This window comes from Macaca mulatta, chromosome 16 (assembly GCF_049350105.2).
Source record: "Macaca mulatta isolate MMU2019108-1 chromosome 16, T2T-MMU8v2.0, whole genome shotgun sequence".
NCBI classification, from domain to species: Eukaryota; Metazoa; Chordata; class Mammalia; order Primates; family Cercopithecidae; genus Macaca; species Macaca mulatta.
The window spans coordinates 2,612,893-2,626,823 of NC_133421.1; the positions used below are offsets into that span (position 1 = coordinate 2,612,893).

Sequence of the window (13,931 nt, forward strand, 5' to 3'; positions counted from 1 at the left end):
GCCAGGGAGGGCTGAACCGAGGGGCGACATAGCCTGTAACCCCTTAACCAAGGTGGGTCAAGCACTGCCTTCGGAGTCACACGGATGTGGGTTTGGATCCCGACAGGCTTCTCAGCTGTGATCTCAGGCGGCTCCCTGACCTCTCTGAATCCCAGTTCACCTGCTGTAAAGTGCGGATGATGATGTCTGCCTCCTAAGGTGACTCATCGAGATGGTGCGTGTACAACAGCACAGTGCCTGCCACATCAAGTGTGCGCAACGCATGGGGCTCTCCGCAGCTACCCCTGGTGCCCCCTGCCCAGGACAACCTGGTTTCTCCATCCTGGGGCACGTACATCCCCGCTTGCAATCCCTCCTGACCGCGGCAGAGAACTTCATCTAGTTCCGGCTCAACCGAGAGCTGAGACCCGCTCAGGCCTGTCCGCGCTACTCCTCCCTGGCTTCTCTAGCCCCCCCGGGGACGAGACCTGGGTGGTCCAGCCTGGGGCTGCAGCCGTGTCCAGAGGGGACCTGCAGCCAACTCTAACTCGGGCTCTGGGTGGTTTCTGCTCCACATGGGATTTCAAGAGTTTCCAACCCCCGCTCAGAGCCAGGAGGCCGTCCCCATCTGTCCCAGCCTTTCCTATATGATACACGGTGTGACCTACGTCTGCTGTAACATGTAGGTGAGCGTATTCAAACTATACAATTAAGATGACCGAGGCCAGACGCGGTGGCTCATGCCTGTCATCCCAGCACTTGGGAGGCCGAGGCGGGCAGATCACCTGAGGTCAGGAGTTCGAGACCAGCCTGGCCAACATGGTAAAACCCTATCTCTAGTAAAAATACAAAAATTAGCTGGGCGTGGTGACACCTGCCTGTAATTCCAGCTAGGAGTTTGGGAGGCTGAGGCAGGAGATTTGCTTGAACCCAGAGGGTGGAGGTTGCAGTGAGCTGAGATTGCGCCATTGCACCCCAGCCTGGGCAACACGGTGAGACTCAGTCTCAAAAAAAAAAAAGATGACCATTGGCCGGGCGTGATGGCTCACGCCTGTATTCCCAACACTTTGGGAGGCCAAGGCGGGTGGATCACGAGGTCAGGAGATCGAGACCATCCTGGCTAAGACGGTGAAACCCCATCTCGGCCGGGCGCGGTGGCTCAAGCCTGTAATCCCAGCACTTTGGGAGGCCGAGACGGGCGGATCACGAGGTCAGGAGATCGAGACCATCCTGGCTAACCCGGTGAAACCCTGTCTCTACTAAAAAATACAAAAAAAAAAAAAAACTAGCCAGGCGAGGTGGCGGGCGCCTGTAGTCCCAGCTACTCGGGAGGCTGAGGCAGGAGAATGGCGTGAACCCGGGAGGCGGAGCTTGCAGTGAGCCGAGATCGCGCCACTGCACTCCAGCCTGGGTGACAGAGCCAGACTCCGTCTCAAAAAAAAAAAAAAAAAAGAAACCCCATCTCTACTAAAAATACAAAAACTTAGCTGGGCGTGGTGGCGGGCGCCTGTAGTCCCAGCTACTCAGGAGGCTGAGGCAGGAGAATGGCATGAACCCGGGAGGTGGAGCTTGCAGTGAGCCGAGATCGCGCCACTGCACTCCAGCTTGGGCGACAGAGCGAGACTCCGTCAAAAAAAAAGAAAAAAAGATGACCGAAAACTGAGGGTACGCTAAGGCTGAGCCCTCTGGAGATTTTTCAGATATCCCCAGAGTAAAACAGACGAGGGCATCCCCGGACGCTGCACACCAGCCCCAGGAGCTGCAGAGGATCAGCTCTCTGCCCAGTGGACACTCTCCAGGCCTGTCCCTCACCACTTTCTCCCCAGGAGAACCTGGGGGCTCGTAAACAGACCAGAGGAGCAGAAACCCCGTCAGCCTCACTCCTAATGGCCTCCCCCGGACAGGAAGCCTTTCACCTGTGCCCAGATGCCAACCCAAGAGGGCAACCGTCCCTCTCATGCTTCCTGGTACTCCCCTCACTGGGCCGTCCCCACCCTTCCACCAAGAAGGGCCCCCCGGGGAATGGCTGTCCCACATGCAGGTGCCCGCTGGACATTCCAGCAACCTGGACGGCCTCTGTCACCTCAGCACCAGCTTTTCCTGCTGCGGGCTCCCCCCAAGCTACTGCTCGTGCAGGCCCAGCTGAAGCCGCTCCAAGCTCCTGCTCCCTTGGCTTCCCAGGGGACGCTGACAGCATCACACTGGCAGAGGGAGGTGTCTGCATTCAAGAACCAGGCACCCAGAGGCCGGCTTCCCCGGCATGGGGGAGAACGCATGGAGCCTCCAGACAGCCCCGGGCGAGGAATCCAGCTCTGATACCTGGGGCTGAAAGACCGTGTGGTGAACCTGGAGAGACTCCCCGGCCTCACGTTCTTCTTCTGGCTCACTGGATTGTTATTATTGAGACGGCGTCTCACTCTGTCGCCAAGGCTAGAGTGCAGTGGTGCGATCTTGGCTCACTGTAACCTCCGCCTCCCAAGTTCAAGCGACTCTCCTGCCTCAGCCTCCTGGGTAGCTGGGATTACAGGCACGCACCACCATGCCCGGCTAATTTTTGTATTTTTAGTAAAGACGGGGCTTTGTTGGCCAGGCTGGTCTCGAACTCCTGATCTCAAGTGATCCACCCACCTCGGCCTCCCAAAGTGCTGGGATTACAGGTGTGAGCCACCGCGCCCAGCCTCCCTAGATTATTATGAGGATTAATGACACACTGGACTTAAAATCTCTCAGCCTAGGGCCTGGAATGCTGCAGGTCATCAGGGTGACCAAGGACTGAAGACCTCTCCTTGGCTGGGAATGGCAAATCAGGGCTGGAGAGGCATGGGGCACCCAGCACCACCTGTGTGTGAGAGAAGGAGACGAGGGATCTGCCGCCCGTGCATGAGAGAAGGGGATGAGGGATCTGCCGCCCCTGCGTGAGAGAAGGGGACGAGCGATCTGCCGCCCGTGCGTGAGAGAAGGGGACGAGGGATCTGCCGCCCGCGCGTGAGAGAAGGGGACGAGCGATCTGCCGCCCGCGCGTGAGAGAAGGGGACGAGGGATCTGCCGCCCGTGCGTGAGAGAAGGGGACGAGCGATCTGCCGCCCATGTGTGAGAGAAGGGGACAAGGGGTCTGGCCCACCCCATACTTCTCAGCCTGGGTGAGGGGCCGTGCTGGGCCCTGAGCTCACCTCCCCCTTGGGTGTTGTGACTGCAGTCCGGCGGGGGTCGATGTCCTCGTTGATGCTGGACAGGAAGTTCTGGGAGATGCGGAGAGCATCCTGCAGCAGTGGGTAGTCGGGGTGGTCCACAGGTGTGTGCTTCAGCAGGTCCTGGGAAGGGTGAGGCAGTGAGTTGAGGGGAGCGGCTCTGGGGCCCGATGTGTGGCCACAGGGGAGTGCTCAGTCCCCACCCAAAGAATCCAAAGGATGGGCACTCAGGGACCCACCTAATTCCTGAAAAATCTGAACTACAAATCAGAGTCAGGCGGGGTGCAGTGGCTCATGCCTGAAATCCCAGTACTTTGGGAGGCCGAGGCGGGAGGATCACTTGAGATCAGGAGTTCGAGACCAGCCTGGGCAACACGGTGAAACCCCATCTCTAGTAAAAATATAAAAATTAGCCGGGCGAGGTGGCGGGCACCTATAGTCCCAGCTACTTGGGAGGCTGAGGCAGGAGAATCGCCTGAACCTGGGAGGCGGAGCTTGCAGTGAGCTGAGATCGTGCCACTGCACTCCAGCCTGGGTGACAGTAAAAATAAAAAACAAAAAAAATAAAAATAAAAAGAAGAGCCAGTGCAGCAGGTGGAGGGCCCTGGCTGCTCCCTCTTCTCCCAGTTACAGTCATTATTCTTTCCCCGGTGGGGAGGCCAGGTGGAGGCTCATCCCCCTGAGCAGCTGGGAGAGAAACCAAACGCCAGGTGGAGGCTCATCCCCTGAACAGCTGGGAGAGAAACCCGTGTCCGCCCTGCAGCTGCTCCAAGGATGCTGGAGACCAGGAGGCAGCCGGTGGGGAAGCAGGAAGTGCCTGCCTCCCGGGGAGCACCTGGCCAGTGTCAAGCTTAGTAGCCAAGCTGTATTCAGGCCCTGGCCTGGTGGCATGGATACTACAGGCCAGAAAGGCATCCTCCGGGCCTAGGGACCCCCTGATTCCCCACGTGGGCTGTTCTCAGTGACTCCAGCACCCTCTCACCCCAGACTCAGTCTTCCACCGCACTCCTAAGCCCTCTCTGGCCATTCAGGGGCTTGACACTTACGTGTAGGACTAAGGTGCTCCGAGTGACCCGGTCAATGGGCTTGTAGAGCAGAGCTGTTTGGGAGATAGGGAGAAGGAGGAAGAGGATGATGGACAAGGGCAACCCAGCACCCCAGAGACCAGTGTCGTCCCCCACCCGCCTGCTTCCCATGTGAACACCCCTCGCAGGATGCCAGAGTGAGCCCACGGCAGCCCCCACCTCTGCTCTCACTCCCCAGGCAGACCAAGCAGCGGACACTGCCCTGGCAGCCCCAGCTCCCTCTCCAGCCCTGCCTCCTCTCCAATCCGATGTGGCTTCCTCGAGAGCCACGTGCCCCCCGCAAGGCCTGTCCTGGCCTCACGTGGCTCAAGGCAGATGCTCCCCTGGACCCCCAGCCCTGAATCACACAGCTCCACCCAGCGACACCCTGCAGAGTCCAGCACACCTGCCACACGCAGGACCCCAGAATCACACAGCTCCACCCAGCCACGCCCTGCAGAGTCCAGCACACCTGCCACACGCAGGACCCCAGAACGGGGAACGAGACATTCTGTGTTTCTAGGAAGGGCAGCTCTCCAGACCTTATCATTCTCAGGCTCCTGCAGCTGAAGGCTGGGCACAGACAGCTGGGATTGGCATGCCTCACTGTGACCCACAGGACTGGCCTCATCTCTCAGAGGAAAGACCCCTCCCCACATCCTCAAACCCCAGAGCAAGCACAGGAAGGCTGGAGGCCAGGGAGGCTGGAGGCAGGGAGGCTGGAGGCAGGGAGGCTGGAGGCCAGGGAGGCAGGGAGGCTGGAGGCCAGGGAGGCTGGAGGTCAGGGAGGCCGGAGGTCAGGGAGGCTGGAGGCCAGGGAGGCCAGAGGCCAGGGAGGCCAGAGGCAGGGAGGCTGGAGGCCAGGGAGGCCAGAGGCAGGGAGGCTGGAGGCCAGGGAGGCCGGAGGCAGGGAGGCTGGAGGCCAGGGAGGCTGGCCTGATCTCCACAGAAAGGCTCTGCTCCCCGAGGCTAGCCTGGTCAACACAGTGAAACCCTGTCTCTACTAAAAACACAAAAAGTAGCCAGGCATGGTGGCACACACCTATAATCCCAGCTACTTGGGAGGCTGAGGCAGGAGAGTCACTTGAACCCGAGAAGCGGAGATGATAGCGAACCAACTGCACTCCAGCCTGGGCAACAACAGCGAAACTCCGTCTCAAAAAAAAAAAAAAGAAGAAAAGAAAGGCTGTGCTCTCAACACGTGGCAGCCCGAGGGGCAAAGTTTTCCTGAAGCAACTCAAGTTAGGCCTCACATATGAGAGCCCCAAAGAGGCTGGGAGAACCCAGGCAAGACCAGTCCAGGACCCCAAGAGCCACACCCTCCACAACCCAGACACCAAGTGAGGATGGCTGGGATTCAGCAGGGACAGGTGGAGGTGGCAGCTGGTGGATCAACACTTCCCAACGCCCTTCCTGCACGCAGCTGTGCCCGCCCTCCCAGCAGGAGGCTCAGCTTCAGTTCTGCACCTGGATGCTCTGTCCCTGGGGTCAGGACCTTGGGCAGTGAGAGAGGCATGGTGTTCATCTAGGAAGAAGGATCCCAGACTGGGTGTCCCATAGGACCAGGATGTGACAGGTCCCAGCGTGAACATGCATGCCCTAGCCGGGCCCCAAACCCAAGAGTTCTCCACAGCCTGAGATATAAATATCCCCTGCGGCTAAGCAGACACTTCAGGGAGCAATCTGCAGGCTGTGAAGAAAACGCAGCCTCAGCAGGGGCCACCAGCCTAATCTGCAGTCCGAGCTTGGCTGCCCATCAGAATGACTAGGGGAGCTGTTAAAAGATACAGATGCCTGCCCCCTGCCCCGTCAACTCAACCCAAATCTCCGCAAGACCACACGGGGCATGAGCATTTTTAAAAAGCTTCTTTACTGATTTGAATGTGTAATAGTAGTTAAAAACCACTGCTTTGTATTTTATGTATTTTAATTTTTAAAAAAATAGAGAGATGAGGGGCCGGGTGCAGTGGCTCATGCCTGTAATCCCAGCACTTTGGGAGGCCGAAGCGGGTGAGTCACTTGAGGTCAGGAGTTCAGGAACAGCCTGGCCAACATGGCAAAAACCCGTCTCTACTAAAAATAAAAAAATTAGCAGGGCCTGGTGGCAGGTGCTTATAATCCCAGCTACTTGGGAAGCTGAGGCAAGGGAATCTCTTGAATCCGGGAGGCGGAAGTTGCAGTGAGCTGAGGTCGTGCCACTGCACTCCAGCCTGGCAACAGAGCGAGACAGGAAGGAAGAAAGTAGGGAGGGAGGGAAAGAAGGAAGGAAGGAAGGGACGGAGGGAGGGAGGGAGGAAAAGAAGGAAGGGAAGAAAAGAAGGAAGGAAGGAAGGAAGGAAGGAAGGAAGGAAGGAAGGAAGGAAGGAAGGAAGGAAGGGAGGGAGGGAGGGAGGGAGGGAGAGAGGGAGGGAGGACAGCGAGCGACAAGGTCTCACTATGTTGCTGGTCTTGAACTCCTGGCCTCAAGCAATCCTCCTGCCTCAGTTTGCCAAAATGTTGGGATTGCAGGCATGAGCCACCATACCCGGCCAACCACTGGTTTACGTAAATACACTTCACATGACACATTTGTAGCCCTTTCTTATCTAGCAATTTCCAGAGACCCTCCCCATGGGCAATGGAAGCTTGAAGGAACGAGGCCAGTCTTGGAGTGTCCTGGGGCACTGAGGGTACAGCCCAGGTCCTCGCTCAGGTGGGTCCATTTCTGAGACTGTTTAAGGCACCCACCTGTGGCTCAGCCCATCTTCGGGAAAAAATCACACTCGAGAATCCCAGAGACCCAAAAGAAAGCACAAGCTCAGCAGACACCTGCCGGAGTGGGCCCCAGAGTGGCAGCTCCACAGAAAGCTGACACTGCATTATTGGCTCCCCGCAGCCCTCTCCTGGGTCCCAGGAGGAAGAGGTTTCTGACTAAGCTCAGAGGTCTGCACACATGGCAGGTTGGGTTTCAGAGGGGTTATTAATATGCCTGTGGTCACCTCCAGAGTCCACCTGAGCAGGGCTGCGGAATGAGCCCCGGGAGGGCGGCCAGGAGGACAGGTGCACAGGGAGGGGGCGCTGGGACCACGTCAGATACAGAGGGAACCAAGGGAGCAAGAGCGGCCCTGAAGTTTGTGCTCCCCACGGCCCCTGCACGCCAGGGTCCCCTGAGAACTCAGGGGGAGGCGCTCGCTCTGGCCCTTCCCTGTCCCCAGGCTCCGGCAGGCTGGCCTGCTTCCTGCCCGGCCTCACCCACTCTCCCCACCCCTCTCCACTGACTTGGGCGGCAAGCTGGCCTCGCTCTAGTTTGCTGGGTACTCGCTGTGTGCCCAGGGTACTGAGTTCACTGCTTTGCTCACATTATTTCCTGTGATTAAAGAGGGAGGAAATTCTCACTAGCCCCATTTTACAGACAAGACAACTGAGGCCAGAGACGTTCTGTGGCTTGTTCCCCATCACCAAGCTACAAGTGGTGGGAGCTGGGCTTTGAACGCAGATCCACTCATGCTCCTGGCTTTGAGCTGCCCCTTCCTCAGGGGAGGGCAGCACCTGTAAAATCTCAATGACCCACAGGAGGGTTCTTGGGAAGAGTGACCAGGACGGGGTGAGCCCCCTCCTCACAAGCTGGCCCTTTCACTCCTCATTCCCCACTTTGAAGCTGACTTCAACAACAGTATCACGGAGACCGAAGCAGCGTGAACTCCAGGTCCCGGGTCGAAGCTTCCTTGTGGGGAAGAGAGAGGAAGCCAAGGCTACATTTCCTTTTCAGGGAGGCAGAGTCGAGACCTGACCAACCCCTAGGCCAGATCAAAAAGACCATTTCGCCTCCGATCGCTGACCAGGCCAATTTCAAGCGAGAACAGGGTTCCCGCGGCCATCCTGCCGGGCCGCAGGAGAAAGGCTGCCTCAGAGCTTGCTTCCCTCAAGAGGGTCCCGAGAAGATCAAGGGACAGTGGCCCCATACAGCCCCTCCACCATGGCTGCCTCTGGGAAGGAGCCCAGGAAACCTACCGTCTCTCCTCTGCAAGCTGCCACCCCCCTCACGTCAGCCTTCGACAAGGAGCTCCAAGGAGCTCCGGGTTACCAGGGAGATAGGAAGGGAAAGTGACTGAGAAGGGGGCAGAGCCGAAACACCTGGTGGGAAGGAAGAGGAAGGTCCTAAAACCAGCCGCCCGCTGCTCCCACAGACTCTGGCCTGGGAGCCACATGTGCCCGCCCCACTGCCTGCCACAGGGCACCCCTTGGCACGCCTTGCCTCTTGGGGCAGGGTCCACGGGCTTCTGCACATCTTCCTGCCTGGGCCGGCTTCATCCTCCTATGACCAACAGTCGTGCTGATGACATGCACCTGTCCCGGGACCTCCCCCATCCCCCCCAGCCAGCTTCGGGAGCTGCAAGGAGGATGGTCTGGGTTCCTTCCACCGAAAGGTGGGGTGTGTGTGACCTTCACAAAGCAGCTTGCCACACCCCCTCTCCCGCTGGCACTGCCGACCTGCCTTCCAGTTAAGGACCCAGACCTCGGCTCCGGTGTCTTTCATGGCTGAAAACAAACCTCTCAGCTCCTTCCTGCTCCCGCAGCCCCTCCGTGTCCTCCGCCTGCTGCTCCGAGAGCTGGCAGCATGTGCACTGGAGCACACAATACCCTGCCGCCCAGCCTCCGCTCCTCTCTCCAGAAACAAAGAAACTCCCAACTTCTCCCTCCGGCTCACACTGGCGCCCTGTCGGCTGGCAACGCCACCATCCGGACCATCACCACCCATGGCCACGCTGTGCCTGGCCCCCACGGACCCTCTCCCTGGCCTCAGGGCTACTACATCTGCGGGCACAGCTCCTCGCCGTCTCTCCCTAACAGCCTCCAGGAAGTTCTCTCACACTAGCCCACCAATTCCCCGCCGATCCTTGGGGGCACCTGGCCCTCTAGCCTGGTCCTTCCATTTGCAAACGGCCCTGCCCTGAGCAGCCCCCAGGTTTCAACTCTAGGCTGGACGCCGGCGGAAACGAAGGGGGAATTCAGGTCCAGCCACTTGCCCACCCTCCTTCCCTGTGGCCCTCAAACCTCGCCAGACACATTTGAGCCCACTCCAGCTGGCCCCCAGAGGTGGGAGGGTCTGCCGCCTCCCACAGCGGGCACCTGGGTTACCATAGGTGCAGTTACAGCAGAAGCGAATAATGAGGAGAATCTCCATGGCAGCCTCTGTCTCCGCAGCGGGAGCGTGCAGCCATCGCTCCAGGCTCCCCAGCGCCCACCAGCAGCCCGGCCACTCAGCCCCCTTGCTGATGCCGCCGCACAGACTCCAGCATCGAGCAGCCGCTTCCGAGTGCTCTTCCAGCAAGAGGGAGGGGAGGGAGGCGCGTGGCGAGGAGAGGAGGGAAGGGGAAGGGGAGGAGGGGTGGGGAGGAGGGGCGGGGAGGGAGGGACCCAGCGGCCTGCTGGCATCCTGAAGAGGAGCACGTTTGTAGCTGGCTGGCTGCCTGGGCACGAGGCTGGAGTCCTCGCGTGTGCGCACACACTCACGCGCGCTCACACTCACGCGCGCTCACACTCACACGCGCACACGGGGGAAGGGCGCTGCGTTCATGCAGCCCGTCGCCCACACAGCCAGACAAAGGCAGGTGCCGGTAATCCAGCCCGCTCCCCGAGGTACCTTCCATGGTGACGGACGTGTGGCTGTCCTTGGAGTCCTTGGGACCTTTCACTTTGAGTTCCTGCCAGAGGGAGGAGAGGAGTCACGGCCTGCTCCGTCCCTCACCGCCCCCAGCCCCTACCGTGAGCCTGGCAGGTAGGGGGGCTGTGAGACTCGGGATGCAAGGATGAGAACAGAGGCTGGGCGCGGTGGCTCACGCCTGTCATCCCAGCACTTTGGGAGGCTGAGGCAGGCGGATCAACTGAGGTCCGGAGTTCGAGACCAGCCTGGCCAACATGGTGAAACCCCGTCTCTACTAATAATACAAAAGTTAGCCAGGTGTGGTGGCACAAGCCTGTAGTCCCAGCTACTCGGGAGGCTGAGGCAGGAGAATCGCTTGAACCCGGGAGGCGGAGGTTGCAGTGAGCTGAGATCGTACCACTGCACTCCAGCCTGGGCAACAGAGTGAGATTCCGTCTCAAAAAAAAAAAAAAAAGAGAACAGAGACAAAGGAGCCCCACAGCCATTGGCTGCCTCTGCAACCCCAATCCCCCGCACCGCACCTGTGAACTCCTGGAGCCTGGTGGAGTCCAGTGGCTGGGGTGTGGGCAAGAAGGAAGGGACTCCAGGTCCCAGAGATGAGAGGGGCTGGCAGGGAGCCCCGTGATTACAGGAAACCCATCTCAGGAACCCCAACTCATGAACCCTACACATCGGCCAAGGGCAGACAGGGTTTGAGCTGACCAGCGCCAGGTACTCCAGCAGCTCTTTCGGGCATCAGCAACCCGTGAGGTAGGAAGGAGGGGTCCCACACGCCTGCGCAGTGGAAGCAGGGAAGTGGTGGATCTGTGGCAGAGACGCGGAGCTCCCCAGGACAGTGAGCTGCATCCTGCCCCCGTCAGAGAGCACTCAGCTCCCAGCACCCCCGACACTCCCCACCCACCACTGCCTGTGCTGGGGGCCCGAGAGGAAGCTTCGAGGGAGGAAGAGCCAATGCCACTCCTGGACCCCAAGCCAGGCGACAGGTAGTGAGTACTGGAAACAGACCCCAGGAATGACTTGTCTGCTCCGAGCCTCTTCATCCTCCTTTAGAGAGGTTCCAGCCCCAGCTTCTGCTAGCAGGACAGTGCAGCCTGCAACCGGAGCTGTAATGCCATCCTCACTTGGCAGACCGCGCACACGGAGCCTCAAAGACGGGTGTGGGGGGGAAGGCAGGGGGCAAGGTGAGGCCAAGGTCAGGGGCTCAGGTGATGTCACCTGCTCGGCCTACAGGGAAGGAAGCGCCCAGACAGTAGGAACTTCCTACTTTGTCTCAAGCTGTTTCCAGACAGAGAAAACTCCCAGAGACTGAGCTTGGGTGCGTGTGTATTTTGGGGGGCGGGGGGTGGGGTTACTCAGCGTCCCTAGGCTGTGTCTCTGGCTGGTGCCTGGATTCCCAGATTTCGGGACTTTTTCCTCACGCCCCCCTCCGGTGAAGCCCAGGGGTGTGAAATCACTCCTGCTGCAGAAGGAGCCCAATTGCAGTAATTAAGTGGCAGCACCAGCAGGAAGCAAGGACGTCATCGAGTGAGTCAGGATGAGAAGCCACCTGGCAGAAAGCCAGGGGCCTGGCTCTGCCCTCTGGGGTGGGCAGGCTTTGAGGGGCTTACGGTTGGGTGTGGGGGTTTCTGCCTATGCACAGGGAACAGGCAGTCAGCCCAGGCCAAGGGAAGACCCCACACCCTCTGCACCATATCTGACCCTGGGTTCTTGGGCAGCCTTGGCAGGGCTGCTCTGAACACAGACCAGAGGAGTCCAGGTAGTTCCCGGGTGGGGCTGGAAACCGCGAAGGAAGCACCCTTTCTCCAGCCCCTTTCATTTGTACTTTTAATAGAGACGGGGTTTCACCATGTTGCCCAGGCCGGTCTCAAACTCCTGGACTCAAGCCAATCTCCCGCCTCGGCCTCCCAAAGTGCTGGGATTACAGGCGTGAGCCACTGCACCCGGCCTCTCCAGCCTCTTGACTCCATGGAGAGGGACTTCCCCAGCCTGCACTTTGTCCTCCCAGGCAGAGGGTGACTCATCTGCTCCATGGGTCTGGGAGAAGAAACTGTGGTCAGCCGTCCTCTCTCTGCACACTGGGTGAGAGGCGTGGGCTCTGTCCTCATTGTTGGGGTGGGGGGGCCTGTGGTTTCCTACTCCTGCAAGGCACTCAATAGATACTTTCTCTCAGACAGGGTCTCGCGCTGTCGCCAGACTGGAGTGCAGTGGTGCGATCTCAGCTCACTGCAACCTCCACCTCTCGGGTTCAAGTGATTCTCCTGTCTCAGCCTCCCAAGTAGCTGGGATTACAGGTGTACGCCACCACGCCTGGCTCATTTTTGTATTTTTAGTAGAGACGGGATTTTGCCACGTTGGCCAGGCTGGTCTCAAACTCCTGACCTCTGGTAATCCGCCTGCCTCGGCCTCCCAAAGTGCTGGGATTACAAGTGTGAGCCACCGCGCCCGGCCTCAACAGATAATTTCATTCCAGAGGTGAACTGCCAGCAAGCTCACTGTGGCTACAGATACAAATCCACATTTTCCAAGCTGCATTTTAACAGTGATGAAGCTGACATGTTCATCTCCACCTGTCAGCTCCTCTACTGCCTCTCAGTGGATTCCAAACGTGGGTATCGCCCGTCACCCTTGAAGTTTCAGGAAAACGATCCTGCATTTCCCCAACTCTTCTAGTGTTAGAGTTGAGATGGGGACACAAAGGGCCAAGAGGGGCCTTTAAGGCAGGACTCCCAAAACTGCAGAAGCCTCTCCCCCTTTCTAGGATGGAGGTTCTCTTTTCCTGAACTGGGGGCTGTTCCTGCAAGGCCAGTGCTTTAGGGGTGTCACTGAGGTCTTTCTGGACAAAGGGAGGAACTGGGCTCTGTCCTGAAGGATCCTAAGCAACCGTCCCCTCCATGCCAGTTGATGGCAGATGTGACTGCACCTCTGCCCTGCAGAGGAGTGCAGGAGGAAGGCTGGACCACAGGGGCAGAAGCACGCGTGTTCCCGGCCAGGGAGTGCGGGAGAAAGGCTGAAGCACGCGTGTTCTGGGCCAGGAAGGCTGGACCACAGGGGCAGAAGCACGCGTGTTCCCGGCCAGGGAGTGCGGGAGAAAGGCTGAAGCACGCGTGTTCTGGGCCAGGAAGGCTGGGCCGAAGGGGCAGGAGCACGTGTGTTCCCGGCCAAGGAGTGCGGGAGGAAGGCTGGGCTGCAGGGGCAGGAGCACGCGTGTTCTGGGCCAGGAAGGCTGGGCCACAGGAACACGTGTGCTTCCAGACAGGGAGTGCGGGAGGAAGACTGGGCCACAGGAGCAGAAGCACGCGTGTTCCCGGCCAGGGATTCCAAGGCTCCTTCTCCACATAAGCGGCTCTTGCCCTCTCTGTGTTTACGGGATTGTAGTCTTGCTAGAGTTGGCAACACCCTTAAAAGACGACCTATAGTCCGAATTTCCTTAAGTATTCCCTATCATAAAAATCACCCAGAAGCTTGTTCAAATACAGAATCTTGGGCCCCACCCAAAGACTTCCGAATCAGAAACTCCAGGGAAGGTGCCTGAAAAATCTGTGTTTTAAACAGTGCCCCAGTGATTCTTATCAAGCAAGGTTAGGATTAGCTGGCCACGCCGGGCTCAGTGGCTCACACCTGTAACGTCAGCACTTCGGGAGGCTGAGACGGGCAGATCACCCGAGTCTGAGACCAACCTGGCCAACACGGCAAAACCTCATCTCTACTAAAAATACAAAAATTAGCCGGGCATGGTGGTGGGCACCTGTAATCCCAGCTACTTGGGAGGTTGAGGCAGGAGAATCACTTGAACCCAGAGGGTGGAGATTGTAGTGAACTGAGATTGCACCACTGCACTCCAGCCTGGGTGACAGAGCAAGACTCTGTCTTAGGAAAAAAAAAAAAAAAAAAAAGGATTATCTGGCCAAGTCTAAACCCCTCATTCTACAGCACAGGAAATAAAAGCCAAGAGGGGGGACGTGACTTGCTCAAGGTCACTACAGTGTGGTGTGGGAGAACACTGCCTTGATTTTTTTTTTTGTTTTGTTTTTTTTTTTTTTGCCTCCCCTGTTCCTC

General features: G+C 58.6%; 1 protein-coding gene across 21 annotated transcripts in view; it reads right to left on the reverse strand.

The window, feature by feature from the left end:
* The window catches only part of ABR (ABR activator of RhoGEF and GTPase), a 235,714-nt gene that overhangs the window by 68,921 nt on the left and 152,862 nt on the right, over window positions 1-13,931 (reverse strand). For 20 of the 21 annotated variants that reach the window (XM_015118163.3, XM_077969708.1, XM_077969710.1 and 17 more), the window contains 3 exons: window positions 9,855-9,915; window positions 4,214-4,266; window positions 3,150-3,290 (listed from right to left, as the gene is read on the reverse strand). In XM_015118163.3, coding sequence (XP_014973649.3) covers window positions 3,150-3,290; window positions 4,214-4,266; window positions 9,855-9,915 — 255 coding nt within the window. Of the gene's footprint in view, window positions 1-3,149; window positions 3,291-4,213; window positions 4,267-9,349; window positions 9,542-9,854; window positions 9,916-13,931 lie in introns of those variants that run through there. The other variant, XM_015118168.3, reaches the window with a different exon arrangement.